Raw genomic sequence first — 14,180 nt, forward strand, 5'->3', positions numbered from 1 at the left:
GAGAATAAAGCAACTTCAAAACCTAGGTTTAGGGGCACAAACTCAACTACTTCAAAAAAGAAAGAAAGAAAATAAAGATAGTCCCTCCACTTATAACCTGCTAAGAATGCTCAGAAAATTGGAAGTACATTTTTTTTTAAAGAAAACTACAATCAACGATTGCCAAAATCTCTTCACCTTTGAACCCTCAGAAATCTGAAGATTATTCATATCAGGCAGAGAAGCGTCAAAGCTAGCCATTCTGGTGTTAAAGGCATGAGGGTCAGCGGGGGTCATATCGCAGGTGGTCGTGAGTTCCATGGGATGAGTCTCTTCAGAAGGGGAGAGATTCATGATCTGTTGAGAAAGCATAGGAAATAAAACAGAATGTGGCGTTCCCATTCTTTAAAAGCTCTAATTATTCTTTACATAAGAGTACAAACCAATGTACAAGCTAGTTTTTGGTGGACAGGTAGTAACTGTTTTACATACTTCACTGTCATTAGAACTTAAGCACACTGGCTGGCAAGCCCCAGCACTGAGCAATACAAACACTTCTATTTCCAGATAACCCCATCAAAATGTCTGTGTCATATTTCCTCAAACTTCAGATGTCTGAGGAATTAAAAAAAAAAAAAAAGATTTCAGCATAATAAAAGTTTTTGGGGAAAATCTAGGCCTGAACGGATTTGATGGCATTCAGGGCTTATAAAAACCCCCGTGTTTGTTTCCATTTGCAACCTACAGAGAAGAGACCGGTTAGAATCAGACACCACCTTATGTTTCAGAGTTGAGTTAAGCAGCTGTAGCAAGTTTCTTTAGCTGCAACTGGAAACTGCACTACTGCTTGAATCACAAAAAGAAGTCTCCCAACGTCTTGGGAAGAGTAGGTGGAGAGTTCCTACTTACTAGGTCAGCGTGCTCCAGGATCTGGCTGGTGGTGAGATCCTCCTCTTCGGAGGACTCATCGGAATCCTCGTGGTTCATTTTATTTAGGCTGGGAGAACTTCCTGAAAGCTGGCGCTCCTCCAGAAGCTGCATATCGCACTTGTCCAGACTATCCAGAGAACGCCTGCGGACTCCCCAGTTGAAATTGTCCATACTCTCGCCCTGAAATCACACCATCAGCTGCTTTTTTAAGGCCCGAATCCTCCTGCACTCACGCCTTTACACAGTCGATTAGCCACAGCTTAGTAATAAAATTTTTCATTATGAACTCTCAAGCCCTCATGGCCTTGGGCACCAAACATTTTGCTCACATGATGTGAAAAGTAGTAAGGAGCACACTGTTTTCACCAAAATGAGGATTAAATCATAGGTAGACATGATATACACTCTACTCTGGCACAGTGGGTAACGTCTTGTGTTTTAACAAGTTGATTTTGGGATACTCTATAAATGATCCGTGTTAACAAAAATCTGTCAGAACGAGACTGTTAATATTAAAACAACTTCAAGAGCTGTTCCCTCTCCAAACCCCGCCCCTGTTTAGTACTCTTTTCAGAAGGAGAAAAAGTAGGAGCTCCGCCTGTGGCACGTTCCACACCCCCTGGGTATTAAGTAGAAGAGCATTAGGTAAACATTCCAGGCTGTTTCTGCCGCAGCAGTTTTCACAGATAAAATGCAGCGTTAAGGGGTATCAGAGAGCAGCTGGGCACAGTCGGACAATCATGCACTACGCAGAGGCCAGAGCAGCAAGGCTTCAGTTTTGTTTTAGGCTCATCTTTAAATAATTGTCCCAATATAGAAAACAGTTCCTTCCCTAGACCTGAATGGACTGACTCGGTACCAAGGATTATTGCTGGATTGTACATTTGCACTGAGAACTGGGCTAAGTGGCAATGTAAAGTGTTAAAGATTTCAGATATAGCTCAGATTTTCTCTACAAACCATCAGATATTAAATACGCTTATGTGATGCACATAAAATTTTTTTTCTGAAAACCAATCTGGGTTTTATTTTTCTCTCTGTTAAGATAGGAATAAAGCTAGAGAAATATTACTAGCTCATTGGTGAGCAAATTTTAACCTAAACAAATAGGTAATCTGAATAAAATCTAGCACAGAATCTTATTTATATTAGTCATTTGAAACACTGATGGTTCACTGACATAAATAACTTTTTTTTAAACGTGATGTTTTATTTATTTTTATTTTATTTTATTTTTTTGTATTCTGGCCATACCGCATGGCATGTGGGATGGTTCCCCGACCAGGGATTGAACCTGGGCCTCTGCAGTGAAAGCACCGAATCCTAACCACTATGCCGCCAGGGAACTCCCATAAATAACTTTCTGATGAGAGCTCAGTAAATAGCATAATAATATAATTTCAGTGAGAGATGTAAATTACTATTAAAATTAATGAGCATTAAATTTATTAATTTTCCTCTGATTTTAAGGGTCTATTTTTTCTGGCTCCTAATGAAATGAATCTTACCATTCTCACAGATCTCTCACATAATAGATGCTAAGCTTTTCCAAGGTCTGTTTTGGCTATTCATGGTGGAAGGCAACAGGTAAGAATCCTGAACACATTCTGGATATGATATGGAAATTAGCATTATTCACCCCATTTATGATATTTATGATTGTTCTTAGGACTGTTTGATTATAAGACTCAGAATATGCTTTCCATAGTTTATAGCTGTATTTGTACCTTTTATGTGTAAGTGCTGTGATAAATTACCACCAAATGATTTTTTTTCCTGGTAGAAAAGGCTGACTGTTGTGCTGGTGTTTTAAAATAGCAGTTTCAGTGAAAAAATGAAAAAAATGTGGAAGAGGCAAGAGTTCTAGGAAGAAAAAGAAAACTCAATGTGTGAAGAAATAAAGAGGGTAAAGAAAAATTAGATTACAATACGGAGAAAACAGAATGTAAAAGTTACTGGGAAAAACGTACAACTGTAAAACCTAATTCCCAAAACAGATTCTCTTCTACCAAATCAATGGATGGGTTAGATGAACTGTCTCAGGCAGCAGTTCTGGATGTCTCCCACGCTGAACCTGGGTTCAGCACTGAGCTTGCAGAGAAATACAGACACCTAGGGCCAGAGAATGCTACACTGGGTATAGACTGCCATTGCTGTTAATCTGATTGCAGCTCAGGTGAAGATCTGAATCAATCAGGCATGGGAACTGGGAGTCAGGGAAGTTGTTCTTGCAGGAATAATATCTGGGTGTCTTGCAAGAGGATGCAATACCTCCATTAGAGGCAAAGATGTTGAAACTGTTTCCTCGGTGGTAGCTGAGGGGTTGAGATGGAACAGTAGCCTAGTCTACGTTAAAGTCGGTGGTGATTAAAAGTCAACTGGGCCTTCTCATAGCACAGGAATACCCCTATTGGGAGAGCCACCTTCCAACTTCCCCACACCCAAATGTCAGATTTGCATTTTATGTTACCTACAAGGTCAAAAGCCAAAAGAGTGTTTCACTGATTAAGTGAGATTTTCTATGTGTGAGAAAATTTAGAAGATGGCTAACTATTCCTGATGGACAATCTGCATATGTCAGTTATCAAACTTAAATAACCACTCAGGATTTACACTGAGATGAGAAAGTATTCACAACTGACTGTTCCAGAAATGTTGGAAATCGTATTCTTTGATCCTGGAGTTCCAAAAAATAAGAATTATTGTTGAAGGAACTTGGATGGTCAAAATATGTTCTCCCAAATGTACCTACTTAGAGTAAGTCTATATGACATAGATACAGGGTGATTATAGGTCAGTTTGCCCAGGATAATGCCAGCTTACGCCTGTTGTCTGAGTGTAATTATTACCGGGCCCCTTTTTCTTGAAAAGGGTCCTCATTTGGATGAAATTTAATATAGTCACCATCCAAAGATAGCTCCTAATTCCTGGAAAATAAAAGGAATTGATTGGCAGTATATGTGGTATATTGTTAGATGCAGCTTCTTGATTTCACTTTTAATAAAAGAATTTAACAGCAAAACCAATCCAGCTGTGCAACTGCCTAATGAGAAATTATAGGATTTCCATGGATCATATTTAAAAACTCACTCTCTCTCAAGAGATATAATCATGCAACTTCCAGAACTAAACATGTAAAGATTTTAAAACTATCTCATATTTATACTTCAGAAAATATTTCCCTTCTACAGCAACCAAGAAAAATACTTCTATCACACACATCTCAGTGTAAATGTGCAAATAGGCATACATACTCTCGAAGGGGGGAAAAAGCAGTTATGCAGTTATAAATCTGCAATGATGCAAAACATCTACTAGTGCATCTGAATTGAAAATAGCATCGTCTTACCTGAAGTTCCTGTGTAGCAGATTGAATGGACAGAAAAACAAATAAGAGGTCTATTTAAAATGATTATATTAGATACTCAAGTGCATTTGTCTTAGTTTTAACACAACAGCAACTAACAGTGCTAACAGTATATATGTCAGCAGATGCAACTTAAAGAAAAAGACAAAGATACACTAACCCCATAAAGAAAAATTAGTATGAAACACCGGAAATTCCAAACCTCTTAGCGGTGGATGATGTAATTGGTAACAAATCATAAATAAAATTTCTGAAATAGCTTTCCACTTCAGTGACAACTTTGGTCTCCTCAACACTTTTTTTTGGGAATGCCTGAATTTTTATTTGTGAGAAAATCGTGAAGCGTCATGGAAAGACTAATGAGGGTCATCAGCTGGGGAAAAAAGGTGGCATCACCTGATCCTGCACACAAAACCAGAAGTGTTTGTGATCATGATCTGTTTCACTGCTGAGGTGCAATTAATAGCAAAGACACAGCACCCTTTAAAGATTCTGAGAAGTTCAAAGGCAAACCCTTAAAGATATTAGTCAATAAATTCTGAGACTATTTAATGAAAAGGAACAGACATGACAAAAACCTTGTCTTTTTTTTTTTTTTTAGTAAATGTGTGTTGATCTAGAAGCCAAATATGCTTACCTTTCGCAGATGAGGAAATACTGAAATTATTCACCAAAGACAGTACAAAGGAACAGATATTTAGAATGCCTACTACCTGAAATTATGCTAAAAGCTTTACATAGGTCATCTTACTTGATCCTTACGTCAACTCTATAGGCAGGTATTATCACTCCCATTCGATAGATGAGGATGCCAAGAGAAACGGCATCCAGGCTTGAGCTGGGTCAGTGGCAGAGCTGAAAGTCAGAGTTGGACCTGCCTGACTCCAAAGCCCTTGCATTTTCACTCTACCACTCTGTAAGCTCGCAAGGATCCCTTATTATAACCTTACTGAGAAGTAGCAAAATATTCTCAAATGGTTAATTTTATTTGGATAAAATATATACTTTCACATTCTTTAACTTCTTATAAAATCTTAATCATACAAGATAAAATAATCACTATGATTTTTCAGTTCTTGTTGGCCAGGACAATAGCGAGAACACTAGAAGTAATCATTATTTATTGTCCTTGAAAAATACTAGTACAATATTTATTTTCAAGTGATGGGCATCTATGGTTTTCCTTACTTTATTTTGATAGAAATTAAATTTGTTAGTTGTTCTGAAATTGTTTCTGATTTCTCTGACACCATTCCTCCTAGGTCCCTTCACATAACACATTTTTCTTTGGCTGACACTGAAAAATGATGCCTCTCTTGTTTCATCCATTTTTCTCTCCATAGTTTAACCCCTGAAGAGGGTGCCCAAGCTTGAATTCTAGCCTAAGAGCAAAGATTAGGTCAGTTGCTCAGACCAGGAAGCTAAACTTTTGACATTCCATATACCTCTGGATCATTTCGAAAGTATTCAAAACAGCTGTATTTTCCATCAGACTTTTTAAACAATCCTCACCGCATTTAGAAATTGATTTCTTTATCACTAATTATGGTTAACAGTCAGAAAACTCTGCAATGCTTTTTACTGGCTTGAGAACAATTCAAGATGAAAGCGTACACATTTTAAAGATGCCTTGCAGTTGGTGCCTTTACACTCTTAAAGGACTGGATCTGCTAAACTTGCTTCCAGGGAAAGAATTGGTAAAGAAAACGTTCTTCATTCTGAGAACATGATTCTTCCTTGCTGGCACAGACAGCCAGGGTAGTCAGTGGCCAGCAAGGACAAAAATAGAGCTCAAGAGAGCTTGTCCAGCTCTGTGCCCTGCCTTGACATAAGTGGATTGGTCAGCAATCATATCCTTTTAGGGAAGGTAAGCAGTTACTTGAAGCATCATTTCCCACAAGTTTATCGTTAAATTAGGAGGTGCCTACCTGCCATAGGATATGATAAACTTTGAATTTGAGCCTCCATTTTAACTGTACGGCTAGCAGAAAGCCCTTTCTTTGTCTGGGAAATAGAGTGTGCTTGGTTAAATGTGAGCTGAAGTATGTGGATCCCACCACATGCCAGGCTGGGTACCAGGCTTTATTACAGATGCCAACCCCACTTCAGGGAACATAGTGTCCATCCCAGGAGGAAAAAGCCTCCCTCTCAGCTGGAACGTGCCCCTGAGCTACTGAAGTGATGCTCCTCCTTGCAACCCCAGGTTTTCAAAAACATGACTCATAACGGAAAGGGTCTTATTACCATGATTATCATTCAGATAAACAGATCTGCATCTGCCTGTTGATACTTGAATTCAGCTACTCCAGGTGTCAAGAACCAACTGAAAGCAGAGCCAAGAGCTCTTGTACGTTAAATCTAGTTTCAAGTTCTGAGGATTTCATCAAACAGCACAAAGATGCCGGGGCCCCTGGGCTCTGATCGCAGGTTGCAGCAGGCAAGCTTTGACGTCAACCCTTGAGAGCAATTGCACATTGAAAATAATAAAATGCTTAGCCTGTTTTACCCAGGTACCAGAGAACAGGCTCAGACCTTGAATGCTTCTGTGATTTTTTTTTAAAGTTCACCTTTGGACTACACACACACAGACTCTCTGTATGGTCATTCAAAGTCAGATCTTTGCCATTTAGAAAGAACTTGGTGGCTTTGGCTGTGGGCTTAGACAGGAAGCTTGTGGTGACTTTTGCCAAAGTTAAGCTGCTGTACTTGGAATAAATTGATTAAAAATAAAGTTTACAGCTTTCTAATGAAAGAACTCATTATTTAGCAGATAGAAAGAAACTGTTCTGTTAGTCAAGGAAAAGGCTGAGCGGATGGTTTTCACCGAGCCTGGCCGTACCTCTCCATCCTCCAGCTCCACGTCTAGGAAATCGAAGTCTCTAAAGACCCGGAACTGCTGCTCACTGTTGGTGTCGTCCATGTTCTCCTGGTCCCGGGTGCCGTCCTCGGAGGACACTAGGCTCGTCTGATGCTCCAGCAGATCCAAGTCCCCACACGACGAGAAAATCACCTACGAACCAAGAGTCCTCTGCTGAGAAACCGCTCTCCCTTCTTTGTTTGTGCTACAAAAAGTGTAACTGGCTCCTCAGAGCACTGTATTTCCAGTACACACCTAATTCCTTAAGTGGGTATTTTTAGAATGCTCTTTTATTATTTATGTTGGACAGGCGCCTTCAGATTAAACTCATTGCGAAGATGCAAGTTCACACACTAGGAAACTGTTCAAGAGTCAAATCGCTGCTTCTTAATGAAAAGTGTATCCTACATGCATGTGTGTGCGTGTGCGTGTGTGTGTGTGACAACTGAGTGTATGTTCACAGTCTACAGCAGCCAAGAAATTTTCCAATGTTTCTGCACTTACCGAGGTTAGAAACTGTACAGGTTCACACACACATACACATCACATACATATTATCATGAAAGATTTTAAGGACTACTGATGCCAAGATATGTTATTGTAGAACGAACTGTGAGAGCAAAGTATTTAACCCTCTTAGAGATAAACCAGGAACCGGTAGGGAAAAAGAAACATAAGTCAGGAGGTACAGTACTTGTTCATCTGAATTACAGAGGAGAAGCTGAGCAGCCGTGCTCATAATTCATACTTAAAAGTCCTGTCCTGTTGATTCAAACAAAACTTTTTTTCTATTAAAATTTTAGTATGTTAATATTTTTAAATTAACTTCTATGTTTAGGTTCATTTCACTTGGGCCATTTTAATATAACTGTAGAAATAACAGACTTCAAATAAATCTAAATGTTTTGCTCTCCAGCCTCTCCTGAACATAGACTGATTTTAAATAAAATGAACAGTATTCTTTATTTAACCGTTATAACGTCTTGGTCTTCCTTGAAAGTAAGCAAGTCATTTATAAGAATTTAAATATCACAAATATCTCTCAAAAGGAAAAAAAAAAGGGAGGGAATGGATTTTATTTTTTTTAATTATTTTTTAAAAATTTCTCTCTTTCTTTTTGGCTGTGTTGGGTTTTTGTTACTAAGCGTGGGCTTTTTCTCTAGTTGCGGCGAGCAGGGGCTACTCTTCGTTGCGGTGCAAGGGCTTCTCATTGCGGTGGCTTCTCTTGTTGCGGAGCTCAGGCTCTAGGCACGCGGGCTTCAGTAGTTGTGGTGCACGGGCTTAGTTGCTCTGCGGCATGTGGGATCTTCCCGGACCAGGGCTCGAACCCGTGTCCTCTGCATTGGCGGGTGGATTCTCAACCACTGCGCCACCAGGGAAGCCCGGGAATGGATTTTAAACATTCCTTTTTTTCTCCAGTGTTTAAGAGCAGTCATAGGATTTGCACTAGGTTTTCATAAATGGTACAAGACACACAGTCTGTACAGGGATTGCAAATGGGTCTGTGAGATAAAGAGCACTGAGGACCAGCCAACTAGTCAGTGAGAGATGAGAGACCAGAATTCTGATTCCCTCAGCCGAGGCCTCCCTTTCCTTGTTAGTGCCACTTTTCTTATTTGTAACATAGTAAACATTTCTAGCTAGAAAAGCCTGGCACAGAAACAGGCGGTCTGGATCTGAAAGGAGACAGTGTAACCGCAGGGGTGGTAAGAAACGGACCTCTCTGGCTATGCCACTGCAGAGGTAAAGGGCTCTCATTCCTCTCCCTTTCAGGCTGGGGGGCTCCATCTACCCCACACTATCTCTTCGTCCCTCTGCCCTCAATGATGTCACAGGAGCAGCAGCAAACCCACTGATCAATAACTCAGAAGGTGACTTCAACGGAGGCCACCCTTCTGGCTGGGGCACATTCCCAGACGATTACAAGTAGCAACTTGCACTTGAGCTCGAATCGATGAGTCTCATGTTTCACCTGCTCGTGAACTACATTGGTATAGCCATTTTGGAATTTTAAAAGTAGTTCCCCAGAGACACTGTCTGCTACTTCTTACTTGGGAAATTACTTAGTTTGCTATTTTCTTTTCTGGTTACTAATAATGATGCTGTGAGATAGATGAAATAAAGATACCTGGTAAAACCAAACCCTGAGATTTTTATTGTTTTTGCTACAATATTCTCACACACACAATTTGAATTTTCTAAATTTTATAAAAGCTTCAGAAGCTAACTTCTAATACTTCAATTATTCATTTATTTCAAAGCCCAATGGCATTTTTGTGCAACTGTAACGTCAGTAGAAGTTTTTTGTTTGTTGGTTTGTGTTTTTTTTTTTTTTTTGGCCGCGCTTCACACGGGATCTTACTTCCCTGACCGGGGCTCGAACCCATGCCCCCTGAAGTGGAAGCATGGAGTCTTAACCACTGGACCGTCAGGGAAGTTCCTCAGTGGAAGTTTATAGGACAAAAAACATGATAATATATCACTATTTTTGCCTTTATTGTACATGAGTGAAATAGTGACATCACGGTAACAGATGTGTGTACAGAGAGTAAAATTACACCGAAAAGGAACGTGTATCATATATGGTGGTGCAGAAGACAGTCACATATACATATTTTAAGAAAGTCTGGGCATATTTATTAAAAATATCCAAGTTATTAAAAAAATTAAAATAACTGAGTTTTTATTTACCAACTGGAGCAAATAGCCAATAACATCTTTCATTGTTTCTGAACTGAGATTAAAAATCATACTATGGAGAGAAATAATCTAAGGGTTTGATCTAGATGATGGATATCATACTTGTAATTCATAGTTGAAACCTCCAAACTACATGAGCAAAGGCAAAAACTGACCAAAGGTAAAAAGGTTATGACACCAAAATAAATGTGATATAGGACAGAACTTACTGATGGATTTTTGCTTAATCCGACTTCTTGGCCACACAGAGAAAGGACGTGTACCAACTTCTCTTTCGTCCTCTTCTGGAAAAGAAACACACAGGCAGGTTTTAGTCATGGGGTCCTGTGACCAAATCTACGCCAGTAGTGTAGCCATCAGCCACAAAGGGCTAACTCACGGGAAATGTGGCCAGTGAGAATGCAGATATAGAATACATGAAGAGTAGGTAGGAAAAGAGAATGTAAAATATCTCACCAATAATTGTAAAATATTGATTATATGTTAAAAATAATATTTTAGATATATTAGGTTACCTAAAATGTGTTATTAAAATTAACTTTACCTGTTTTTTTTCCAAAAGGTGACTATTAGAAAATTGAAAATGAGGCTTACATTCTGTTTCTACTGGACAGTGCTGATCTAAGTTTTCCCAAGGGAGGGGATGTGAAAGTCAACCCCTTGGTTCTCCAGCAGATATTCATTACTCCCCTTGATAATCTTTCTTGTGTGCTACAACTTTCAATCATTAGCAAGCCTTTCCTTACACCTAAATTAAATCTATTATATGACAACACAATTCTCTTTTCCTCAAATGGGAGGATAAATTTACTTTCTGCAGAATTAAATTTGATTATTTGCAAGGCATATTAAATCTTTCTCAATTTATTCTTCCTATAATTAAATGGATAGAATTCCTTTTGCTGTTCTTCGTAAACCTTACTTTTCAGTTCCTTAGGCACAGGGATTCTTCTACAAACCTTCACATTTCCCAATGACATAGACAAACTAGGTCTCAGAGTGACTGGTGAGTTGAGAATGAGAAGGATGGGTAACCAGAGCCTAAAAAACATGAATGTGCCTCAGAATTGCTCTTAAAGCAATCGTCCTCCTCTCCTGAACATGGTTTTTTTCCCTTTTAATCTGATTTAATATGCAGACTGCAAGGAGGCCCATATCACTCATAGATTTTCCTTCTTAATGGAACTCAGTTCCCTGCATCCTTCTTTTCAAATTGTAGACGGGACACTCACTCAATATGGTGTCATTTCAAGGTCAAAGACAGGAGGACCTTGATGTTGAAGAATGGCAAGAGATTCACTAACCTATTTCCCTAAGTTTTAGTGGGCACTTTACAATTCTGGGAAGGAATGAATGTAGAGGAGCATGGAATTGGGCTGGACATTTGTCTTCTCTTTTCCAAATTCCCAAGAAAGTAGGGCGGGCTCTCTATTCAAGCACGCAGTGAGCACTGAGAACCGGCTCTGCTCCAGCAGGCGCCGTGCTCTAAGCTCCACTTCCCTAACCTCTGAGAGTGAGGATGAGTCCTGCTGGGCGTGCAAACAAAGGGTTTCTCTCTGTGCAGCACCCAGCAGCAGACACTTCGCCTTCCTCCGGTAATGCAGTCCCTCTTTTTATCTTGGGACGGCTCTGCTCCCGCCAAATGGGGCTTTGCCTCTCTTGCACAGAGCCCTTTCTCCGGAATTGCTACGACGCTGGGGAGGGGAGGCCTCTGTCCTGAAATCGTCAGAGCCAAAGACCGTGTAAATCTGGAGCTGCAAGAGGTTGCTGGGCCTCACGTTGGAACAGTCTGCCTGAGAATGAGGTCAGCAGGGAGGAGAGCAGGCCTGAGACTTTGGGAAGAGAAGGTGGGGGCAGTGAGAAGGACAGAGAGGGTTTAAGGATGGTGTGTGCTACAATCCAGTTCTGCTTGAAGTTATGATACAGGAGTTAACACATTCCCTTTCCACTTAAGGTAGTTTTCCACTGGGCTTCTGGCATATGTCTCCAAAAGAGCCCCAAATAATGCATGGGTTTCACTTGACAGTAAGTCCAGTGACATCAACGCTGTGATGCAGTCACCCAGAAAGTGAATACAGATGACAGAACCACAGAGAAATCTGGCCGCCCACCATGCTCTGCAGGGTCAGGTGTGCATGGAGCCCACTGACTGGAGGGCAGGCTTGTAGGACTGCAGCCAGAATGGTCATCGGGGTGTGGCCCTGTTATGCAGGATTGGTTAGGAGAACTAAGGATGTATTACTTGGAGAAAAGAGGACTGATGTGGGTGAGTGGCAGAGGGGGGAGAGTTTCTTTAAGTGTTTGAAGGGCTGCCATGTGAAAGACAGATCCAATTGCATTTTCTAAGCCTTAAGAGAACAAGGACCAATGAGAAGAAGCAAGAGAGTGTCAGACTTCAACTCAATGTAATGAACTGTTCAAAGATAAAATGGGTTCCCTCGGGATACAGAATACTGCGAGATCATCATCGCTGAAGTGTCGATGCCCAGACGGGAAATATTGGGATGGTGGATGCAGGAATCCCATATCACAGTTGGGTTCAATAGGTCCCCAAGCTCCCTTCCAATCCTGGGAGTCGAGGACCCTTTACCTGAGAGTACTGGGGCCTCTTCCAGCTTACAGGAACAAGGACATTGGAGTTGGAGCCTGATGAGGTGGAAGACGCGCTCCGGGTGACAGCCATGGTCCTGGGCTTCCCATCACGCCCAGCAGAGTTCTGCAGTTCATCATATCGCCTCCCGATGATGGGCGTCTTGAGAAAAAAGAACAGAGAAGCACACGTTCTTCTATCTCATTCATACTTCTGGGGTATATGGATCGCTCTATCCCAGCAGCAACCAAGAACTGCTTATCTGATTAAAACTTAGATTAGAGAAGTTCAGTGTTACAAGGAGGCTCATTTTCCTTATGTTCAAATACATAGTCCAGATCATTTTGCATCTTCAACACTGTCCCACCCTCTTTAGCAGCTGAAAACAAATCCAATTGCTTGTTCTTTTTTTTAATTTTTAAAATATATTTCTTTTATTTATGTTTTTATTTTTTTTTTGCGGTACGCAGGCCTCTCACTGTTGTGGCCTCTCCCGTCGCGGAGCACAGGCTCCGGACGCGCAGGCTCAGCGGCCATGGCTCATGGGCCCAGCCGCTCCGCGGCATGTGGGATCTTCCCGGACCGGGGCACGAACCCGTGCCCCCTGCATCGGCAGGCGGACTCTCAACCGCTGCGCCACCAGGGAAGCCCCAATTGTGTGTTCATAAACACACTTTGGAAATGATTGTAAAGATAAGAAGGAAGACATGCAGGAAAGCAAAATAGTTTTCAGATATTTAAGCTTGAAAGACTTTCTTTATAGTTAAAACAAGACCAAAATTCCTTCCCCTTATCCCAACCTGTAATCACCAATCTTGATACACTCTCAATTATTTAAAAACTTATTTAAATTATTTATATCTTTTCAATTATTTTAATGAATGAGGTCAGGGCCAGGTTCTTGACAACACTTCAGAAATTTCACTTCCTGAGAGTCCTGGAGTGTGGTGGCTGGGTAGGCAGCACCTCCCAAACTTTAGCCCCAGGGCGGTCTCTGCAGAAACCTGTGCGTAGGCCTACATTCAGAGATGGCAGACGCTGGCTGGTAATTCTCCACCTGCCTCTCAAGGCACATCTTTCTGGAGCAGCTGGGTCTCCGGGGCATGCGGCGGATTGGCCACAGGTTTTCTGTACCTCTTTGGGACAGAGTAAACTTAAGTCAAAGAGTAAGCTTCCCCCACCCCCAGCAATGTAAAAACAATGTTAAACATTGCAAAATACTGAGTTGATACCTTAATATCATATACACACTAAATATCACAATGGAAGCACGACAGCATCTCCTCCTGAGTACTGAAATGATGAACAGTCAATGAGACTGCTGTGTGAGAAAACCCAGTCTAGCTACAACCTAATCAATAGAGTGAGTTCCATGTAAGCAGATCTAGTTGATTCCTTTAGTGAATGAATCCACTCAGCCGTGTTGAAGAATATTTATGAACTACCTAACATGCATCAGACGCTGTACAGACCCTGCTTACAAAGTGGACAGGCCGTTGTTTCTGCTTTGGGGGGTTTATGGGCCATGGGGTAAAGGAGACAGGAAAGCAAATGTATTTTTACATCTTGGACTAAAATAGTTAAGTACAGGCCTCCCAAAAGTTTGTTCATGGACCAGCAGGTAAATCTGGCTATTTTCTGTCTTCTTCTCTTCCTAACTCCTTAGTTTATAAGTCTCTTCCCTCCTCACACCCATCTCCCTCAAGGCAAGAATTTAGGTAGTTATACTGGTTTAAAAAGCAGTGTGGCGTGGGGAA

At 40.9% G+C, this 14,180-nt stretch overlaps 1 protein-coding gene across 5 annotated transcripts in view; it reads right to left on the reverse strand.

Moving 5' to 3' along the window:
* Positions 1-14,180, reverse strand: part of FRY (FRY microtubule binding protein) — a 425,952-nt gene that overhangs the window by 31,920 nt on the left and 379,852 nt on the right. For all 5 annotated transcript variants that reach the window (XM_027116557.1, XM_027116555.1, XM_027116558.1 and 2 more), the window contains 5 exons: positions 12,424-12,585; positions 10,043-10,117; positions 7,116-7,286; positions 889-1,089; positions 178-336 (listed from right to left, as the gene is read on the reverse strand). In XM_027116557.1, the coding sequence (XP_026972358.1) occupies positions 178-336; positions 889-1,089; positions 7,116-7,286; positions 10,043-10,117; positions 12,424-12,585 (768 nt within the window). The remainder of the gene's footprint in view (positions 1-177; positions 337-888; positions 1,090-7,115; positions 7,287-10,042; positions 10,118-12,423; positions 12,586-14,180) is intronic.

The sequence above is a fragment of the Aethalodelphis obliquidens genome, unplaced genomic scaffold (genome assembly GCF_003676395.1).
Source record: "Aethalodelphis obliquidens isolate GAN/ISIS:26980383/991018 unplaced genomic scaffold, ASM367639v1 scaffold16, whole genome shotgun sequence".
NCBI classification, from domain to species: Eukaryota; Metazoa; Chordata; class Mammalia; order Artiodactyla; family Delphinidae; genus Aethalodelphis; species Aethalodelphis obliquidens.